Genomic DNA, 20,705 nt, shown 5'->3' with positions numbered 1-20,705 from the left:
GAATAGTCCAGGTCTGAATGGCTCAAAAATACATATCTCAGCATAACACCTGCACAGGTTAACACATTCTGAAATGGTGGAATTGGTGGAAAGCATCAAGACTTGCAGAGGTGAAATAATACACTAGACAGAGCATTCATGTGTGAGGCAAAAGTGTTTCTCTTTATTATCGCTTTAGTAGCTATGACAAGGTGATGGTGAATATTGACACAGTAATGGTGACATCTCTAGACAAGACCAGCATTTTGACTTCTTCTGTTTTGTTCACAGACTCCCAGACAAATAATGGAGACATTCTGGCTTTGAATCATTCTTAATTTCCTGTTACCCTCTCTTTTCTCTGTTTTTCCCACCGTCTCTAAAAGCCTCTGACTGTCAGTCTCTCCCATGCTTTATCACAGTGTGCGAAACCTCATTCTGCATTCCCAGATTGCTGTTTAATAGGAGCCTTCCTCCCTGGTGAACAGTGATAAGCTAATGGTTAGGGAATTGCTCACCATTTTGCAGCCGTGTCTGTCAAAAGAAAAGGGGAAAGAAGTGATGGGAGACTATTATGGGGTTAAAGTGAACAGTGAGTGTCCTTAATTTTGCACTCACACATGCACATTAGATTGTTTGGGTGGGTTGTTTATGCAAGTGTGTCATTGTTAGAGAGGCCAGATGATTGGCTTGCTACCTCTGTGTTGATTGGCCTCGCAGGAGGTGGTTGATTAATGCAGAACACCTACTCTGTCAATTTAAATATATTTGAATAGGATAATTTAACTTGGAGCAGATTTTATTCATGCGTGGGTTTTGTTTCAACTCTGTGCAATCAGTTTCAACTCTGTAATTCACCTTCTGTTGCAGGACATATACCGTAGTATTATTATCACCATGTTTTTCACATTTATCATGCATTCCATGAAGTTTATTCAGACCGCAGAAACAATAAAGACAGGAAATGGCGAGGGCAGGCTGGAAATTGGTTAAGGCAAGGGTAAATCTCTAATGTACGAGGAGGGATCTTGTGGTATATAATGAAAACATGTTTTTTTTAGTTATCTCTGAGTGCAGAAAATGGGTTGTGTCTAGCATTGTAAGCACAGAAAATCTCAAGCATTAGTGTTAGCTGCCCTCTCTGATGTGGCCCTTAAGAAGCTACTGCGAGAGCCTCCCACTAACACTGCTCTTCTCAAGATTGTGCTGTCCTCCTCTGCTGATTACTCTAGTATCCTCTGGCTATGAGACTGAGAATGTGTGTGTGTGTGTGAGCATGAGTGTGTGAGAGAGAGAGTGAGGGAGAGAATGAAAGAGTGCAAGTGTAAAAGCAGGGGAGCCATGTCTGGCTGTTAAGGATACATTTCCTCTACACTTTGATCGACTGTGGCCTACTATTGCTCCCACCCAAATAGACACACACACACACACACACACACACACATACTCCAGTTTACTGAGTCAAAGGGAAGAGACCACTCTGTTTGTAACATTAGCCGACTATTAGGTTAGCCAACTGGAAACGTAATGCTCTGTTACAGGTGACCTTTTCCTGCTGTGCGGCAGTGTGTGTGTGTGTGTTTAAAACTGCAGATGTTGTGTGTGTATATACTGAACATCATCACATTGTGTTTTATATGGAAAAATAGACACTCTGAAGAGCCTGTTTCTGCCTGGTTGCATCTGGAATTCTCACACCTTCTTGTATTCATGTGTGTGTTGTGCGCCTGTGTTGTTCTTGGACAGATGTCCTTCAGATGACAGGCAGCAAGCAGATTGCACTGGAAGAAATCGACACAGGCCCATAATGCGCACACGCACACACACACACACACACACACACACACGCAGGCACATAAACACACACACTGAAACCAGCCCAGACATTTAAATGGCTGTCCCACGGGCTGACAGATTGCAGCTGACCCCTGATAGTACTGTATATTATTCCTCCATCAATCTTCTCTCTCTCACTCTAATTCTCACTTTTCTATGATCTCCTCTCTCCTGTTTTCTTCTCAGTCCTTCTCTTTTTTCTTTGTGCTCTCATCTCCACTTCCTCACCTTCTCACTCAATTTATTTTTCCTCTCACTGAAGTACACAAATCACACTGACTTACAGATAAGTGCTCCACTCCAGGTCCAAACTCTCTCCTTTTGGCGTGTGGGCGTGAGTCACACCATGACCAGTGAGAGGGTGCTGAGAGATGTTCAATGTCACCTTATTCTCCGGTCTGGCCAGCCTGTCCTCCACTTTTTCAAAGAGGAAAATTGCCTTTAATTGCTCCACTTTACAGTTGGGCTGGATGAGGCACTTAAAGGACAGTTACAGAAAACTTGGTTGACACATAATCAGTGAAGTGCATGGATTCTTGTCATATACACTTAAAATACAGCTAAGATCGCGGACTGGACGGGGGTACAAAGTGATTAAGTCAGGCCACAACTACAGTAAATGAAGGTAAAATGCTTCTTGTAATTGTTGAGCCAGTGCAGATTGAAATCATTAGCTTTGAAAAGTATGGCAGGATCAATCTTATCGATAGCAGCACTGTGCCTATAGACTGGCCCTCAGCTGAAGCTTTGCCAGGTGCATGCTAATGACAGTCTGAGGGATGTTAAATCATGAATCCTGTACCTGTGTGTATGTGTGTTTACTGCATTTGTATGTGTCTTTATACTGGCTATGTAAAGCTCAGTGATGTTAGCAAACATACTGATGAAACATTGAAAACACAAGACTTTTAACACTATTAGAATGTGTAAGCCGCAGAGCTTTGATTTTTACTGGACTTATCTTAAGGCTTAGTATTAGAGTGATTATTAGACTTCAACTAATAAAAAAAGGATAAAACAAGGACAAAGATAAGTGTTTTAAGGAAAAACTTGAAGGTGTACAACATTGCCGAGAAAAATCATTTTAGTCTCTCAATTAATGATATCATTGTGCCATTAAGATGCTTAAAATACACACCAATGGTCTAGGAACCATCACATTAATGTAGTGTCTGTGCAGTAAATTTATCATTGCTGTGACAATGAGAAGCAGGATCAAGACAAATCTAAATATACTCTCAAAAACAAAAATGTTAAGTTAAACTGAGATCAAATAAATAGCCAGAAAATCCTACTTAATAGAAAAGTAAGCCATAACTGTTCAATTTTAGGGTCTGCATATGTGTGTATGGTTGGTCTATACAGTATGTTGGTGTGTGAATGTGAGTGAACCTGTGTACAATAAGAGACTGAAGGCCATGCAAGAGCATCTCAGAGAGCCCTCAAGCAGGGAAGAGAAGAAAGGGAAAGGAATGGCTGGTTAGGTGGGAATTACAAAGGCAGTGTGAATGCTTGTCACTGTAGTGCCTTTCAGTGAGAAGGTAGACAGGCTGAGGTTCAGTTAGGTGCCTCTTCCATGGAGGGAGTAACAGTGAAAGAAAGTGCTACAACCTGGACTCTAAACACAGCTTAGCACAAAGTGTAACCAGCGACACACTGTTATCAAATGACAATGGAGATGTTGGCTTCTATAATACAGATACAGGACTAGTTAGTAACAAGTACTGTATGGCACCTTTCTGCAACATGTAATCTAGCACTGCCTCCTGAGCCAAACAGTGGCATTGAAAAACAGTATAAGACTCATAATTACTTACTGTACTTCTTTGTGGTTTTGATATTTCTTTTGTAAAAGGACACTATGCCAACATTTGTATGTTTTTTTTTAAGTGAAAAACAGTAGTTAGGTGCATCATCAAAATTGCAAATGTATGATACACAGATGGAGATAAAGGCATTGATCTACAGAAAGTGTGTATCTCTCAAATCAAATAATGACATGAATGTCGATCTACATTACTGCAGAGGCTCAATCATGTATTATTGAATATTCAATTTTAACACAAGAACCAAATAAAATAGATATAAATCACAAAACAACAAATATACTGTATACACAAACATAAAATTAAAATCAACGGAAATTCCTCTTAGTTTGTGGCAAGCATAAATACATATTTTGTAGCCAAGAGAGCTATTTTGCTGCTTCCTCCCAAGATGTAGGGAAGTTTACCCTCATTTGTGTGGTGGAGGATTTGTGAATATGATGACATGATAATCATCATGCTAACTTTTTGAAGGTTTTACTCTGTGATGTGAAGCTCCATTTCAACAGCTTGCAGCAAGAACACAGCTTGTCTTCTCTTGTCTACTTGTTTCAATGGCCAGGTTGTGCCACTCTAGTCGATGTTTTCTTCAGCTTTTTATCAGCTATAGTGGTGAGATACAGGGTTAGTGTACAAGTGCCTTTTAGGGTCAAACAACAGTTGAGTTTGTGTTATTTTATTTTTTGGTGATTTCATTCCAATCTCCCTCTCCCCTTCTCCCTTTGTAGTTGTGCATTAGAAGTCCATATCACAGTGGGGAAAAGGTTTTCCAAAGAGTCCCAGGGTGACACAACATATAGACAAGTGGGCGCTCCTTGTTGAAAATGAAAATATGTGTTAAAACCTTTAATACGCCCACATAAACAACAATTATGATCTCTACACTACCTGTGGAAGAGCACTGAGCAACAAAACTGCATTCCATCCTATCTGCTGCCTTTTTGATGGTTGAACTTCCTGTTGTCTTTATTGACATTGTGTTAGAAGTCCAACAGAATAATCTGAAAGCTTCATTCACTCCTCCTCTTAGGAGAACCTTGTTGCACCCTACTCTATATAGTACATTTATTTGATCAGTGTATGTATCCTTGTGTCTGGAAATAGAACTAGTGGGGAGGAATCTTCAAAAGCCTTGCATCATACATTATCTGCTCTCTTCACCTGTAAATGAATGTCACCCACATGACTTTTGTTTGCCGTAGGCTTGGTCGTGTTGATGTGGAATTTCCATCATCCACATCATTTGTTCTGATGTCAGCAGATGTAACTGCAGTTTTAACCAACTTTGACAGTCCTGTACACACACACACACACACACACACACACACACACACACACACTGACACACAAAGCCTGAGCTTACAGATCCTGTCTACTTCCCTGGTTTTCTGAGTTTGTGTGTCTGTGTACGCACATGTTGTTTGCAAATGCATGCACAGGCATGCGTGTCAGGGGTGCTCATTAAAATTGCATGGGAGCTGATGCTGTACTCCTGCTCCACTGCTCCCATTGCCACAGAGTTCTCCACATCTTGCCAGGTAATCAGGCGGGCAAACACATGCAGCCCTGCCTACGCGACTGCCAGCTGACTGGGTTTAAGGTCGTAAAAAAACAGCCACGGCAGCTAATTCAGCCTGTCATTTTCATGTTCACTGTTGAGCATTTTATACAGCAGCAAAGAACTATTAATCTCAGTTTTGTAGTTGAGTGCTGACTTATATAATAGAACCTGTTAATACTAATTCCATGTTTCTTTTTTTCATTCCCTCTCCATCTCCTCTTCCTCTATTTGTTTCTCTTTCCTCTGCGATTGCTGCTACTTTCTTCCACCACCTGCCCACCCTTTCTCTTCCTGTTTCTCCACCTGTCCTTGTGCTAGGGGAGCACCTGCGCATCTGTCCCCAGGGTTACACCTGCTGTACCAGTGACATGGAGGACAAACTGGCCACGCTGAGCCGCAGGGAGATGGAGGGAATACTGAAAGACGCTGGACGAAACTTACAGATCTCACTCACTGGACACTACAAGGCTTTCAATGGTGAGTTTGTTCATTTACAGCCTGTGTATAAATGAGTGAGAAAATGTGTCTATTTTCATCAGTATACTGTCTTGCCAGTTGTGGTGCTTCTCATTTCACTTTTTCACTCTGGACACACCCAGCCTGCACAAAAATGCAGACACACACACACAAAGATGGACAGTGTACTAGACAAGTTAAAGCCCTTTTATCATTCAGAACATTGATCTATTGTCATGCTTCAATAGATGAGGATGGCAATGCCTCACAGTGGTGTTGTCAGAAGGCCAGCTCTTTTATAAAAAGCTTTTGTACCAAAGCAGCCTTAGATGTCACCATATCAAGTCAGTAGCATAGAAAGAAACTGAAACAATTTAAAAAACGTGTTGGTTGGTTGGGAGCCCACACTGATTTTTAGATTTTGCCCTACAGTTTATACCATGGTAGCTATGGCTTTGATGTTTCAGATTGTATAAGGCCACATTGGGCAACGTTACAAATTAGTGAGCAGGACTTATTTATGGCAGTATTGTTTTTTTTTTTTTTTTTTTTTTACATGATTGCTGCATCAACGTGATCAAGTACCTATTTGTTGAATGAGCCAAAAAAAAAAAAAGACTAGTTCTAGTTCTGGTTATTTTTTTTATCCATAATTAGTTTTTCAGTTGATTTTTCAGAAATGCTATTGTATCAAGATACAGTATATATCAATATTGTGATAAAAAATAATTACACATAGCTACAGGATGTTATCCTTGTTGGCCACTCCTAACCTGAATTTATAATGATAACAGACATTTTAGCCAATTATATCTCCAGAAAACAGAAACAAAGGCAAAGACATGTACAATGGGCTGTTATTTTACAACTATTGTGTGTGTGTGTGTGTGTGCTACAAGAGGAAAACTTCTGATTGTAAGTAAGCTAGATCACGACCTTCTGTTTGGCCATAAGGCAACCATAAACACATTTTAAACAGAATTATATAATTGGATTTGAATTTGAGAATTTGATAATATTGAGCATAACATGCAACACAACATAAAATGGTTCTTGGAAGAGAAAATAACAGCTTTCAAATAAAATGCCATATCACTGCTGCACATTGGCATCATAATTCATCAATACTCAACTGTTTCATGGAACATTTTGATAACATTTTATTTCATTAATCTGAATAAAATAAGGCTTTATTTAAAAACTAAACCAATACCAAATTTTTACTTCAACTCTCATGTTTCATGACATGTCGTAGTTCCTGCAGTATATCAAAATACCTTTTTAGAGGTTTTATAATGTTACCATAGTGTATGTGGTTTCTGTGTTGTACACTCTTCATCATGTGAAATAATAAGACTTAATTGTAATGCTCAGAGTGTGAGAAAAAGAGAAAGAGAGAGGGATTTTCAATCTTGGAACAGTGGCGCACCAAGGCAATTATATTTGTCTAATGACCTGCTCCAGTTAATAGAAGGGTGTCTCTGTGCTCCACTTGTTCCCCTTGGCCAGTTGGTGACAATGGATCTGTCAGCCAGAGCTCTGAGCTTGGCTAGTTAGCCTGACCTTTCCAGATCACAGTGATTAGTGGCTGAGTGACATTTGTTTACTTTCTTCTATCGCTCTGTGTCGTTCTTTCTCATGGTTCCTCCTTTTCACTCATGGTGCTGCTGCTGTGCCAAAGGGATACAGTCTCCCTGCCAAAATACACAGAAGTGCACACACACACACACACACACATAACACACACACCCGCAGACAAACCTGTCAACACATACAAATTCCCTCCAAGTTAGTTTATGTCATCCTACAGTTCTTGAACTTTGCTGTTCTTGAGGAAAACACCTCATTTAGCACAGCAGAGCCAGTAAACAACTTCTACTACAAGGCACACACATTCAAGCAGCACTCAGCTCTGACCTCTAAACAATTCTAATGATGTGCATCGAAAAGCTTGCATATAAATACACACTGACACATGTCATGAGTGCGGTAACTGGTGTTGCCTCACAATGAAGTCATTTGGGGTTTGTTTTTGTTCATGTATGCTTGCCAGACATGTTCTTACAAATTTATAATAGCTCCCGTTGCTTTGAAATGGGAAATTAATCAGACTTTTCTTTTTGTTGACCTAAAATCTGGCCACACCTGTACATCTCCCTTTTTCCTCTCCAAAGCAACCCACGCCTGTTCTGTTCAACTGTATGTTTTTTCCCTGTTTCTCATGTTCCCTTATCTCACCCCAATGAGCATCAGATGGGGACAGCAGAGTTGACAGAGGGAGGAGAGGAGTTTATGTGTGTTGGGACCTTGAGGTCTAAAAACCATCTGTTGTTGACTGTGTCCTCTGAAGATGAGAGCTAAGCGATAGACTGGGGTTAATTGGGCCATAATACGTTACATTTGCTGCCACATAATCAGTACATTTTGACAGGATCCAGCTACTCTTACTAAAGATGTCCTGTTAAAGCCTTAGATGTTAGAATGTGCAAAGTAAGACGACTTACTTCTGTCGCTGGCTTTGGTAAATACCTCAATCCTTTACTGTTTCAAGGGATTGGTAGCTGGATCTGGGTTATTCACAGGCTTAGACACAAAATATTTAGTAAGATTAAAGTAGATTTTTTTTATGGTTAAAAATAGGTGAGGCTTAGAGTTTTTTGTTCATATGACTGAAGGAGAGTACAGTGACATTGTACCATGCTGCCAGTCCCTGCACATCTGGCTGTGTTTAGCAGGGTGTGGGCTAGCTAGCGCCATGTGGCTAAGTGTAGGGTGTTACTGTTCCAGCCCAGGCAGGCTAGGCCTTTTTAGGTCCAGGAACTTTGGAAGAAGCCCCAACCAAGCCACAGATTAGAGGACCAGCATGCTCACATACAGATGGCTCTAGGCTTGCGAGTGTGCACACTGTATATGTGTGAGCATGCAAATGTGTGTTTATATGAATGTGTTTGTAAGTTTTGTAATTTAGTACATGTCACTGTATGAGCGAGTGAGTGAGTGAAAACGGTCTTTGTGAACAGTATGTGTGCATGTGGTTTGCACTTGGGGTTCCGTATATCTTCACTGTCACTCAAACTGTGTAGAGAGGTGCAAACTAAATAATATATTACACTAAACAAAGGTGCAGCACAAAATTCTGAGGAGTTAATAATGAAAGAAATGGGGTGAAGGAGGGGACTGATTGAAAATGAGACTGAAGGCTGATGGAGAGAGGACGAGTGGAGGTGGAAATGGAAAATGGTATTGAGGAAAAGTGTGGAAGAGATAAACAGAGAAAGAGAGATGGGGTTACATATGAAAGTGAGAGGGAAAAGGTCGGAGAGGACACAGAGAGTGATGGCACCAAAGGGAGCTGGGTGTTAGATGGCAGCCAGGTGTGTTAGACAGACGGAACCCTTAAACCTGGCAGGTGGTGTTTGGCCTAATGGTGCCATCACTGGCATCTGGATTCACTGTGTGTGTGGGTGTGTATGTGTATGTGTGTTCACTTGTACAGCTGCCACATACTGTATAGCTTTGTACAAATTCTGCATATTCATTTTATTTTGTACAAAGGAATACTTGTTTAAACTTTATTAACAGGATGGAACACAATTCATGCCTCCCTTAACTGACTCCCTGTTATTTTTGAGAGACAAATTTTGAATTTTGTTGTTTGTTCAGAAACAGTCAAAATTTTGGACACACTTTCTCATTCATGGGAATGGAAAGATGTTATTTTATCTTCTACCGAAGTCTTGAGTCATCAACACACACACACACACACACACAGAATACACACACTTGCACTGGCACACAGCATTTATGAGCAGCCAAAGGCTTATTGGCCAGTGTGTTCCAGCTCATTTCAGTACAAGGCAGATCAGTGGTCCTACAGCTTAATCTGATTTGAAGAGTACTGGCTGGCTGGCTGGCTGGTTTATGGGTACACTCATTTCTAGATGACCAGGCAGGACTCGCTTATTTATTCATTTAAGTAGAGCTCCGAACATCTCCCAGCTGGCCTGTTAAGTAATGACAGCTCCTCTCGTGGAGACTGAGGGGGAGCAATCCATGAGAATGACATCAAGCACACAGAAATGTTTCCTATCAGATTTAGGAAACAGACACCAAACTTGGATTAAAGGACAAGTCTGAATCACGATAAGCAAGCAGCAGCCTGCTGTATATCTTTTCAGCGAAAAGTGTGGCCTACAGCTCAAACATATACTCCAAAAAGACCATGAAGTGAAATCTCTAAAACAGTTTTAACAAAAAAATAGCATTATAAACTTCATGAAGGTAGGATTTATTGCTGGGCTGTTGTATTAGTTTTAGCAAACACACTGGCAACTGATCATTTCAATCAAATTTAGCATAGTGTGCTTTTCTTCTCACACCCAAATCACTAAATCCATGCTTACTTGGAGTCGTGACACATTCTACATCTGTGTTACAACATTGCAGCAAACAGTTTTGATTCACTGCCATCTCTCGCTGCCCACCTTCTAATTTCTCGCTTTCAGGGTCACCTCTGATGATGTCATGAAAGACAAGGACATCTGCTCCTATTGTGGTGCTTGATTGGTTCATTTTATCTGCATGCAAATCACGTCGTTTGGGACCCGTAGTACCCTGGCCTAATTATGCCAAACACATTACTCACCAGGAGCAATGGCGCCTTGGAAGGATAAAATGAAAGAGAGAAAGCAAAGAGAGAAAAAGTAAAAGAAGAATACAGTTTGAGAAAAGATGGCGATGGAGCAAGCAGTGGAAAGTAAGTTGAGATAGAGGGAAAAAAGAGAACAAAATGACAATGAGGGCAAGGAATGGTATGGAGCTTGGAAGGAAACAAGCAGGGAGAAAGCTGAAAAAGAGAACCAGATGGATAGGAAAAGAAACAGGCCTGGGTAAATGATGCATAATGCCAGCCATGGAAAGTCAGAAGAGAGACAGAGAGACAGTGGGAGAAAGACTTTCTACAGAGAGCATGGCGCATGTTGATAAATGACACACATTATGTGATGTGTTGGCTTGTTTAATATAAGGGACCTTTTAATAGCATCTAAATGCTGGCTAAGGGGCTTGCTTTGCTCCTGAGGCACAGTATGTGTGTGATAAGTGTTGTTATTGATGGAGAGTCAGACTGACACATAAACACTCTAATGGCTCCCAGATCATCATTTGTGCATTCAGTGCACCCAGGACAGCAGTATTTGTTTGTGCCTGTTGTGTTTTTTTATTGTCCTTGCACAGGTGGGGGAATAACAAAGGGAAAGACTGAGGATCCTGGGTACTTGTGGATGTGGGAGGGCGGGGTGTGTGTGTGTGTGTGTGGGGGGGGGGGGTAGTTCTGGTAGAAAAAGTAGAGATCACAAAACCATCTGGTGCCTGCTGAGGAGGCTATGGATGATAATTTCTTAACCAGGAGGTATACTGTATAAGTAGGATTCCTTGTTTAAAGACAAGTATCTGTTTAGGCCATATCCAGTTTGGCCAAAAATAAATGTCTGCTATTTTTAAATTTTTTGCCAAACATTTTTTTTTACCACGTCTATAAATTTCATGCATTGCTGAAGACCTTAAATAAACTCCTCAATACATCAGTTTTAACTAAATGCAGGTGACCAATTCATGAATTCTGAGCAATCCTGAAAACATTTTCCTGGCATTAGGTTATAGGTGGCACCACAGCAACATGATAATTTGAAACGGCCCGAACTCAGAGGTCATGAGTCTGAGAGTCACATGCATGTTGCACAATTCATTCTTGTAAAAACCCCTAATATTCCCAGACAGGATTTGAAAACTCTCCAAATGTCGTGGCAGAAATCAGCCAATCGACATTGTGTATTTGAATGTAGATCAGATCCAGATGTAGCTTAAAATGTTCTGTTATTAAAATAACAAATTCAGAGGATTGTGCTCTAAGCGCTTTCTATTTATACTTTTTAATTCACTCCTGCCACCTGATTTTCTCCTTCTTTTCTCTTGGCATATGCCTCATCTTTTGCCCTCTGTCTCCTCTCTGCCAAAGAACCATCCAGCTAATATGATCATTCAGCACTTGTCAAATGGAAAAATACAATTATGGCTGTCTAATATGAAAGAGATATACAATTGCTGGTTTTGCAGCCCTGCTTTTCTCTCTTCCTCCCTCGAATTATTTTACTGATCTTCCTTTTTCTATCCAATCCTCCCTTGACAGTCTCAGGTGCACTGCTAAACTCTGTTGATCTGTCATGTTCCATCTCTTGTTTGCTATTCATGGCCATTTACTCTATGTCAGTGAGTGCATGAGCCGCTGGGAGTACAGTATGCTTCAGCATCCATCCATCCAAGCATCAGTATATGAGAATCTGCTTTTATTTTTATTCCATTTCAGTTGTTTAGATATGTCATTGCCCTGCAACAGTTTTGTAATTCAAAAATCTATCTTTTCCAAGTATTCTCCAGTAAATTGGATATTTTACAAACCTTTTTCAGACATCCAGCAATGATCCCGAGTGCTTTTAAACATTTCCTGCACATGCCAGACAATGTTAACTGCCAAGTGGAGAAAACAAACACCAAAATGACTTTTCACAGGAGACCAGAGAGTTATGTAAGTATAGACAAGCCATGAAAGAATCAGTGATTTTTGATTACTTAAAGGCAAGGCAAGACAAGGCAAGTTTATTCATAATGTACGTTTCATACACACCAGCAACTCAAGGTGCTTTACATAAGATATAAAAGGACATTTAAAGGCGTAAAAATACAACAAATAAAATAAATAGAAATAGAAAAACAAGACAGTAAAATATGCATGAGAAAGATAAAAATCAAAGTTCAAATAAAACCTCTGTCTGCTTAGAAGTATTCAGAAATCACAACCTAAAATTAAACATTCACCATTTTGCATCGGTTCAAAGGCCTTTATACACTGGGGACATGACAAATAAACAACATAAAAATGCGAAACACTCGCCTGCGAATAGTTTGCATCAAAATCATTCATATCAGCAGCGATATGAATTTGTGACAGAAACAGTCAGACAGTCAGCCTGGCGAGGTCAGTTTGTCCGGCCACTGTCCCTCAGCTCCCCAGGAACTGCTGCTGACAGACGGATGTTTCTGTGGACAGAGACGCTGAATGCAGGTCAGAGTCGGTGTGGATTGAATGGATATAATGCTCTCCTCTTCTTTTGTTGAGTGAGGAGGAGGAGAACAAGATCATCATTGCTGTCAATGTCAATCATCATGTCATGATGATCTCCGACCTACGTTCAGCGTCTCTGTCCACAGAAGAAGCCGTCTGTCAGCAGCAGCTCCTGGGGAGCTCAGAGGATAGCGGCTGGACAATCTGACTTCACCAGGCTGACTGACAGCAGAAATTTACTGAACCAAAATAGTTTTCATGTCGACAGTGTTTGTATTTATAAATACATGATGATGATGCATATGATGAAACATGATACATGAATCAATATATTGATCCATTGGCTTTATTTCCCCGCCCACCGTAGCGAGTGAGCTATGGTCTGTCTACCTGCAGTGAAACAGGCAAGGTCACAGACAGACTGGTAGCCTTGATTAATCAGTGTAGATACAGTAAATAAGTCCAAAACACATACAGCAGGATATTTGCGTCTTGCATCAACACTACATGTGGGCCTTTGCGATAAACAGCTGTCTGTGTACGCTCGTCCCGAAAAAAATAACGTCACTTTTTCGCTGCATAATATTTGTGTTCTGTGTGAAAGTACACATGACAAAAACAACAGTTCAAAAAAATGTATTGATGTACAAATTAATTGTACGAAAAAAACACCCCCGGTGTGTAAAGGCCTTACAAGAATACCATAGAGAACCTAAAATTTTTAATTTAATTTAAAAGTGGTTAGGGTTAGCATGTTTCTCAAATTCTCAGGAAGTCGTTCCAACAATGAGCAGCGTAATAACTACATGCTGCCTCACCGTGTTTTGTTTTGACTCTGGAAACAGTTAGTAGACCAGTCACGGAAGACCTGAAGCTTCTCAAGGGTTCATAGTGTGAAAGCAAGTCAGAGATGTATTTGTGCCCCAAACCATTCAGTGATTTAAAAACTAGCAGCAATATTTTAATCAATTCTGTGACTCACTGGGAGCCAGTGTAGGGAACTGAGAATGGGTGTGATGTGTTCAGCTTTTTTAGTTCGAGTGAGTGAGAGTCTGGCAGCTGCATTCTGAATGAGCAAAAGCTGTCTGATATATTTTTTCGAGAGAACTGTAAAAAGACCATTGCAGTAATCTAGCCTGCTGAAAATAAAGGCATGAGTGAGTTTTTCTAGGTCTTGTTTGGACTCGAATCTTCTTATTCTGGCTATGTTTTCGAGATGGCTGGACTGTTAACCATCCCATCAGGGGAGTCCAGATTCTTCTCCATCAAAAAACTTTTAAAAATGTACTTCAAAACAGACTGTTTCCATGCACTTTTTCTTGTATGTGAGGGCTACACATTGCTTACAAAATGTGAAAATTGGAGAAGGAAGAGTTTGGATTTGATTTACCATACAATCTGCATATGAATATTCCAACCACTCACAGCCACATTTTGTCTCAAACCAAAATAAGCATCATATCAGATACCTACTAACATTATTGTTAGACCTAGATGATGGAAAATCCTCAAAACCCATAATACACTGGCAGTTCCACAAATGAGAGTTGAAAACAGCTAACTACTCAGTGACTGAGTAAACTTTCATAATTTGGTTGCAAAATCATTGCTGATGGACCTACTTAATATGAACCACAATATATGATTGCACAATATACTGTATATTTTAGATTTAGTGTTTATTTCCTAGTTTAATCTGACATCTCCCGTGAGTGAGACAATTTTTAAACTGACTAACGTTATCAACTCAGCTAGTAGCCTAAAGTTTTGTTTTATGGAAGCTGTGGTAACTTACCTGTCAATGTATGACATGATTAGAAAAAAAGTTGGATTGGTCATAAATTTTGCCTCGGGTGTTATCACTGTTTGTAGGACTCCCAGACCGATAAAATATTAAACATTTTGCCTATCTAACACAAGACTAGGCTAGTTTGGTGTCCCTAGCCAAGGGAAGGCACAACTAGGCTATCATTGCTAGCCAGCTAACAGTTAAGCTGGCTATAGTGCAATGCAAAGTACTTTAATTGTATATAAGTTATGCTCTGCTCATATCATGTTCACATAACTTGGAACTCATACAGACATTTACACACCTTGTTTTTCTGGCTCAGCATGAGTTTGTGCTACTGCTTCAGCTTTAACCCCTTTACCGGTATCTTCGTATATCCATTTTTCCTCACACTGACTGACTGTGTGAGGTAGCGTTTGGCATAGTAACCCCACCAGTTGAAGAACTGACAGAAACCTGTCAGCCAATAAGAACTAGTATTTCCACATACTTCCGTTCACTGAAGATACAAAATTACATCACTGCCATCTTCTTTAGTGACAAATTGCTCAAAGTGGAGAATTATTCAGGCCTAAAGAAAAGATCTACGGGGCTACAGCCCCGAATGCCCAGGCCAGGCGACACCCATGAGGTAGAAGGCTGACTTTGTTATGGACTTGATGTGACTATTAAAGTTAAGATCTGAATTCATAATAACACCAAGATTTCTGACTTGACTTTTAGCCTTCAACAACAGGGAGTCAAGGTGAGCACTAACTTTCAGCCTTTCTTCCTTTGCAGCAAAGACAATTATCTCCATTTTGTCTTTATTTAGTTCTAGGAGGTTTTGGCACATCCAATCACTGATATGTTCAGTGTCCTCTGTCAGTGAATCTAGTGAACCATAGACGTGATTATGGTTATCATAATTATGGTAAGAGATTTTGTGTTTTTGACTAAATTGACCTAAGGGCAGCATGTAAAGGTTGAATAGGAGAGGCCCAAGGACTGAACCTTGGGGAATTCCCCAAGTCATGGTGTTGCGTGCGGATGTGTAGTTGCTAAAGGGGAAATGCATCAATTTTACACATCAAAGTATGTTTACGGGTCTTGGGGAGTATTACTGCACATGTGAAATAAAGTTGCAAAAAGCCTTTTGTGGCTTCAGAGGGAGCCGCGCAAAATCTAATATAGTGATGTCACTTAAGGCAATTTTATCAGTTGGGGTTGAGGACTGCAAGTTTGAAAATGAAAAAATCTTGGAATGTGGAGTTAAAAATAAATGAGGTTATTAGAGCTCCTCATCTCTGCTGGGGGTTAGCGGCTCGAGGCTATGTTAGCCACTACTAGCATAACATACCTGAATATCCAACCGAACCGTCGGCAGTCGAGTTGCATTGTGGGTAATGTAGGCACCAGATTTTGATACGGAAGAAGAATGTATTGAATATCAAGCTGATTGATCTACCTCTGTGTTGCACTGTCTAGATTTTTTTCTGTTTTTATTTATATGTGCAGTCTCCAGTACTCCATTTAATATTACATTCACCTGGGAGGAATTGTTGAATATTCAACAGTTCACTTCACAAACTTTTTCACCAGTCTTTACACACCCAGAAACTTTTTCAGAGATTTTGGTCAGAGGAGCAGTAGTTCTCTGTGGATCTTGGAGGAGATACAGGCGAGGGAAGCGCTGATTAAGCTGCAACAGCGAAGGCTCTGAACACCGCTCCTGTCATTACATCTGGCGAATGTCCGCTCTCTGTCCAACAAAATGGATGAACTGCTGCTCATAAACAGAACGAATAGGGATTTTTCAGGATCTGCTGGCCTGTGTTTCACTGAAACCTGGCTTGGTGAGTCCATCCCTGACAGCATTCTACATCTGCTGGGCTTCCAACTCCCCTGAGCAGACCACATAATGGAATTAACTGGGAAAATGATGAGAGGCGGAATCTGCTTCTACATAAATGAAGGTTAGTGTACAGATGTCACAGTGTCAAAGAAAATATGCACTCCTCACCTAGAGATTATTTTCATCAACTGCAAACTGTTTTATTCACCGAGGGAGTTTTCCTCCTTTATTCTGGTTGATGTTTACATCCCTCCTCAGGCCTGTATTAGTGAGGCCTTGCAACACCTGGCTGACCAGATAACCAACATGGAGCGAAAACATCCAGACTCCCTTCTCATTATCCATGGGGATTTTAACAGAGCAAACCTCAGCCACATGGTGCCAAAATACAGACAGCATATTAAATGTCCGACCAGCGATAAAAACACACTGGACCACTGCTACAAAATATTTAAGGACACATATTACTCTGTTCCCTTTACAGCTTTGGAACTCTCTGATCACTGTCTGGTTCATCTTGTCCTAACGTACAGGCAGAAACTAAAATCTGCACAGCGTGTGATTAAAACTGTGGGAAGATGGACCAATGAGTCAAAACTGGAGCTATAGGCCTGCTTTGACAGCACTGTTTGGAGTGTTTTTGAGGCTGCATCTACAGACCTGGACTAACTTACTGACACTGACATCTTACATCAGCTTTTGTGAGGACGTGTGTGCCCACCAAAACTTTCTTCACCTTCAATAACAATAAGCCCTGGTTCATAGTAAGACTCAGGCAGCTTCGTCAGGCCAAAGAGGAGGCCTACAGGAGTGGGGACAGGATCCTGTACAACCAGGCCAGAAACACAGACAAAAGAGATCAGGGTAGCAAAGAGGAACTACACTGAAAGCTGAAAAACAGGTTTTCAGCTAACAATCCTGCATCAGTGTGGAGAGGCTTGCAGGACATCACCAACTACAGGACACCCTCCCCCCAATCTGCAGAGAACTTTCAACTAGCTGACAACCTGAATGTGTTTTACTGCAGGTTTGATCAGCCCACTTTCACACCCCTCACCCACTCCAACTCATACATCACACAACCAACCTCACCCCCTGCTATCACACCTCCTTTCCCCCTGAGTCCCCACCGGCACTGACGGTCTGTGAAGAGAATGTGTGTCAGCTCTTTCAGAGACAGAAGATCAGGAAGGCACTAGACCCAGACAGCGTGTCACCCTCCTGTCTGAAAGTCTGCAGTGACCAGCTGGCCCCCATCTTCACACGTATCTTCGACAGATCACTGGAGCTGTGTGAAGTCCCCTCCTGCTTTAAATACCCCACTATCATCCTGGTCCCCGAGAAACCCTTCATCACTGTACTGAACGACTACAGGCCCATCACCCTGTCGTCTGTGGTCATGAAGTCCTTCGAGTCCTCGGAGAGACGGGTGTTGACACACCTGACATCACAGGCCCCCTGCTGGACCCCCTGCAGTTTGCCTACTGGGCAAACAGGTCAGTTGATAATGCAGTCAACATGGGATTGCACTACATTCTGCAACACCAGGGACTTATGTGAGGACCCTATATGTGGACTTCAGCTCAGCGTTCAACACCATCATCCCAGAAGTCCTCTTCACCAAACTCACCCAGCGTCCTGTGCACGCCTCCACCTGTCAGTGGATCACAAACTTCCTGACAGACAGAAAGCAGCAGGTGAGGCTGGGAGAAATCACATCCAGCACCCAAACTGTCAGCACTGGTGCCCCACAGGGATGTGTGCTCTCCCCACTGCTCTTCTCCTTCTACACTAATGACTGCACCTCAGGAGACCCGTCTGTTCAACTCCTGAAATTTATAGATGACACATCCAAGATGGAGAAGAATCTGCATACAGATGGGAGGTCAAACAGCTGGCCCTGTGGTGCAGCCCCCCATCATTGCCCCCCCTCACCATATTCAACAGCACGGTGTCAGCTGTGGAATCCTTCAGTTTTCAGGGATCTGCAATCTCCTAGGATCTGAAGTGGGAGTCCAACATCAACACAGTCATCAAAAAGGCTGAGCAGAGGATACTTCCCGCGCCAGCTCAGGAAATACAATCTGCCTCAGAAGCTGCTGATCCAGTTTTACACAGCAGTCATCAAGTCTGTTCTCTGCACTTCCATCACTGTCTGGTTTGGATCAGCCACCAAATAGGACAGGAACAGACTACAACGGGCAGTCGGGTCTGCAGAAAAGATTATTGGTGTCGACCTGCTCACCATCCAGGATCTGTACACCTCCAAAGTCAGGAAACAGGCAGGGAAAATCACTGCAGACCCCTCACACCCTGGACCTAACCTGTTCCAACTTCTCCCTTCTGGTAGACGCTACAGAATACTGTACACCAAAACCACCAGACACAGGAACAGTTTCTTCCCCCTTGCTGTCACACTTATGGACGTCACTGTGGCACTGTGCAATAACTCTGGAATACTAGAATACCTACTGTACCTACTAATTATATATATTTATTTTAGTCTAAAATACAAATGTGCAATACATGTCACTCACTACTGTATATCTGAACAGGCTGTACAAAGTGTACATAACCACCAACTATACAGTAAGAATATAATCTTTTTTTTACCATTTAATATTTATCTCTTTTTAACTCCTTGCACTCTTTATTTTGCATTATTTGTTTACAGTTCACAGAAACGGTTTCACCTGTAGTCGTTCCTTGTGTATATTTATGTACATGTATATGTTTATGTATACTATATTGAAGATTGTTGTGTTGTTGTTCTGTGTAAGTACATTGAGAGCCACTAAGCCAGAATCAAATTCCTTGTATGTGTAAACATACTTGGCCGATAAATATGATTCTGATTCTGATGCAGTGATTTTGGCAATGCTAAATTAGTGCAGTATAATTTTAATCACCAATCAATTTTAGAGTTCTAACTGTATTAGATGGTGACAAATGTTACCAGGCTTGCTAAGCCCTCTATGAGAAAACCAATTCAGGATTAGCCTGGAATGACTAGCACAAGCCTCGGTCAGTTAATACTTCTGTGTGAGAAAGTAACTCAGGATAAGCCTGAACCCTCAGTGAGAATGACTGGCAGCTGGAGGAACTTCAATGGTACCTCTGTGTTACATAGAATCTCTTGTCAATAAAAGAACTTGAAGCAGGAGACAATGAAAGGAGGGCACAGACTAAAGATAGAGAGACAGACCAGAGATTCTGTACACACCTGGCATTAAAATGCATCTTGGGTGAGCTGATCACAAGTGGACAGCTCTAAGTACAGGTATGAATGCAACCAAAATGCATTGAGGACACATTGACATCCGATCGCTCAGACCACATTCGGAGGTGGTCTGGGCTGCATATGGCCACATTTGAATGTGTCCTGGGCCACACAGAAGAACCGCTTACTCAAGTAACATCCTCTCTGTAAGCGGAACTATGTACTCATTTGTGTGCCAACGGAGTCATATTAAAGTGCCAAACAACAAAGGGGCAGGTGAGTGGAGCTGAGAGTATGAAGTTAGCAGTATAGCTGTGAATGTAGCACTGTAGAGTTTAGACTATTTGTCCATGAATAAATGCTACAACTCCTCAAAACCCAAGCCAAGTTCCTGTGTCTTGCTTGCCACCTGCTGATTAAAGTGAAAGGGGTTAGCCATGAAGTTAGCGACAATGGGTTAGCCTAACCTGACCAGGCTCATGTAAGGTGGACTTACCTTTAAGGTGGACCAGCTATTCTCATTTTAGTGACAATCTCAGCCGTTCTTAATGGAGAAATGTCTGGCTGCTGAGTCTCTCCCGAGTTTTGCTCTCCTCTGCACCACATTTGGTCTTTGTGAACGGAAATGATGTACTAGTTTATTTGCATATAGAGTGGGGATGTGGGATCTGATCACAAGTGGTCACTCTAGACGCATGTGGAGACATATTCTAATGCCAGGTGTGACGTGACATACTTAAAGCTGTTTACTTGTGAACAGATCACCCAAGACGCATGTAATGCCAGGTGTGAACAGGGCCAGAGAGACAGACAGGGAAACTTGGCACCCAGAGGTGGCTGTTTAAAACACTGTATTGATTGATAAAAGATCAAGAGAGTGTAAAAGAGGGTGGAATACTTGAGAGCCATTTTATGTTATATATGTTTGTGTGTGAACTTCAATATGTGTGTGCATGTGTTTAATCAAGTTTAGAACCAGTGGAATAACGTAGGAATAACGCAGGAATAGAGTTAAAATAAGCCCCTGACATGTCAAGGTGGCCTGGATGTGAAGCTCATAGTGATTACAAATGAAATCATCACC

The 20,705-nt window shown here is 41.4% G+C and overlaps 1 protein-coding gene across 2 annotated transcripts in view; it reads left to right on the top strand.

Annotated features, from left to right (window-relative positions):
* LOC122993582 (glypican-1-like) overlaps nt 1-20,705 on the top strand; it is a 76,822-nt gene that overhangs the window by 38,018 nt on the left and 18,099 nt on the right. For both annotated transcript variants that reach the window (XM_044367876.1, XM_044367877.1), the window contains one exon: nt 5,521-5,679. In XM_044367876.1, coding sequence (XP_044223811.1) covers nt 5,521-5,679 — 159 coding nt within the window. The remainder of the gene's footprint in view (nt 1-5,520; nt 5,680-20,705) is intronic.

The sequence above is a fragment of the Thunnus albacares genome, chromosome 12 (assembly GCF_914725855.1).
Source record: "Thunnus albacares chromosome 12, fThuAlb1.1, whole genome shotgun sequence".
NCBI lineage: Eukaryota > Metazoa > Chordata > Actinopteri > Scombriformes > Scombridae > Thunnus > Thunnus albacares.
Note: the sequence above shows the minus strand (reverse complement) of the source record. Positions and strands in the feature narration are given on the sequence as shown.